Genomic DNA, 1,839 nt, shown 5'->3' with positions numbered 1-1,839 from the left:
CTAACAGATGTTTGCATTTACTCCACATCTGCAGACAGCAGCCTTTATGTCTGCCGCTGACAGACTCAGGTAAACCGGAAGTCTCCCTGCAGTCCAAACATCTGTTTCCTCCTGATTAAATAAAATGTCCTCTCCGTGTTCTCCACAGCGGAGGTCACCGTGAGGTTAAAGACGCACACAGACGGAACATAAGAACGGGTCTTACTGGGTCTGAACGGGTGGTACAGTGGGCTGGGGGCCCGTCTCTTCCATGCGAGCAGGGACCGGCTCAGGCTCACATTGTACGCCGCGTTCCTGACGCGGAGCTCGGACACCAGCAGCAGCCGTCCCGGCCTATCCATGCGATTGTGTCCGTCCCGTTCCGTCCTTCAGCCGGCTGAAGAGGCAGCGACGGTCCCGGGGCAGCTACGTCCGTCTGGGCATGATGTCTGAGGGTTTCCGAAGACGCTTCAGTCCCAGAAAACCTGCAGCTCAGGTCCGGGTAGCGGTTTCCAGTCCGCTTGTGTTTTTTACTGACAGATAGCGGTTTTTCACCGGAAGTAGGAGGAGCACTGTGTTGCATTCAAATGCTCACAGGAAAGTCGTTATTTCCTAGAGTCTTGAACATGTTGAGCATTTACAGAAGTCAAAAGGACATGGAGATCCTTTTGAACATGAAAGAGGTTCAGGGATTATTAGGTGTCAGTGTTTATGTTGTTCAAGTGCATCCTGACAAGAACCAACGCACACATGTTCCTGTTTTTAGTTTTCTACACCGCCTTATAATCTACCTGTTTTTTTCTTTTTGCTACTTTTCCTTTTGACTGTCCTTTTGGTTGCTACTTTGTTTTGATAAAAAAAAGAGATATTTAAGTTTGTTTAATAATAATGTCATCACTGTATGTTTCCATACAATGGCAAAATCAGTTTCTGCATGTAACCCATCCACCACCAGGTGGTGCAGTGGGCATTTGGGGGATGAGGTGTGCTGCCCAGAGACACCACGAGGTGTGCAGTGACTGGGGATTGAACGTGGGACTTTCGGTCCCGGCCGGCTGCCCTGCCTCTACACCATCTCAGCCCAATATGCCTCTTTTGTGACTGTCTATTGTTGTTGTCCATTGTTGTCATCACTGTTGAAATCAGGTCTCTCTTGTAAATGAGTCCTCAAGGCTCAGTGGGATTAACCTGTAGAAATAAAGGCTGGATGAATTGATAATTGTAACAAATAAATTATAACAACATGAGCACAACTACCATGAGCACTGTACCAGTTTTCCTCAGGGCTGTGTTCTTTCACCCCTTTTATTTGTTTTATATACAAACAATAGTTGCAGCCAGTTCCCACAGCATCACATTTTAAAGTTTCTGATGACTCTGTCATCCTGTCTCTTCTCAGCAGTGATGACCCAGACCCTGGTCCTGGGGTCAGAGACTTCATTGAATGGTTGAGTCTTCCTTTTTAAAGTTAAATATTTCTAAGACAAAAGAGATGGTCATTGATTTCAGAAAAGACTCTTCAGTTGCAGCTCCCGTGGTCATTAATGGTGAAGCTGTTGAGGTGGTGCATCAACATAAACATCTGGGAACTGTTCTCCATGACAAACTGACCTTTGACCCCCATGTGAACTCACTTTGTAAAAAGGCAAATAATGTATTTCTTATCAGAAGCTCTGTGGTTTTAATGTTGATTCTACTTATATGAGAATTTTTTTACTGAGTTTTTTTATTGAGTTCATTTATTTGTCAAATATTATTATTTAATGTTTAATTTACAAACATTTCCTTAAATGAATTGTTAAAATTGAATAGTTTTCATTTGATACTATTTCTATCTTAACATGTGATTCTTGACCTGCC

General features: G+C 43.7%; 1 protein-coding gene across 1 annotated transcript in view; it reads right to left on the bottom strand.

The window, feature by feature from the left end:
- Positions 1-540, bottom strand: part of LOC119415884 (ceramide kinase) — a 28,217-nt gene extending 27,677 nt beyond the window's left edge. The window contains exon 1 of the mRNA XM_037683056.1: positions 206-540. Within this exon, the coding sequence (XP_037538984.1) occupies positions 206-341 (136 nt within the window). The 5' untranslated portion in view covers positions 342-540. The remainder of the gene's footprint in view (positions 1-205) is intronic.
- Positions 541-1,839: the final 1,299 nt, after the last annotated feature.

Source organism: Nematolebias whitei, chromosome 10 (assembly GCF_014905685.2).
Source record: "Nematolebias whitei isolate Nwh7 chromosome 10, NemWhi1, whole genome shotgun sequence".
Lineage (NCBI taxonomy): Eukaryota > Metazoa > Chordata > Actinopteri > Cyprinodontiformes > Rivulidae > Nematolebias > Nematolebias whitei.
Note: the sequence above shows the minus strand (reverse complement) of the source record. Positions and strands in the feature narration are given on the sequence as shown.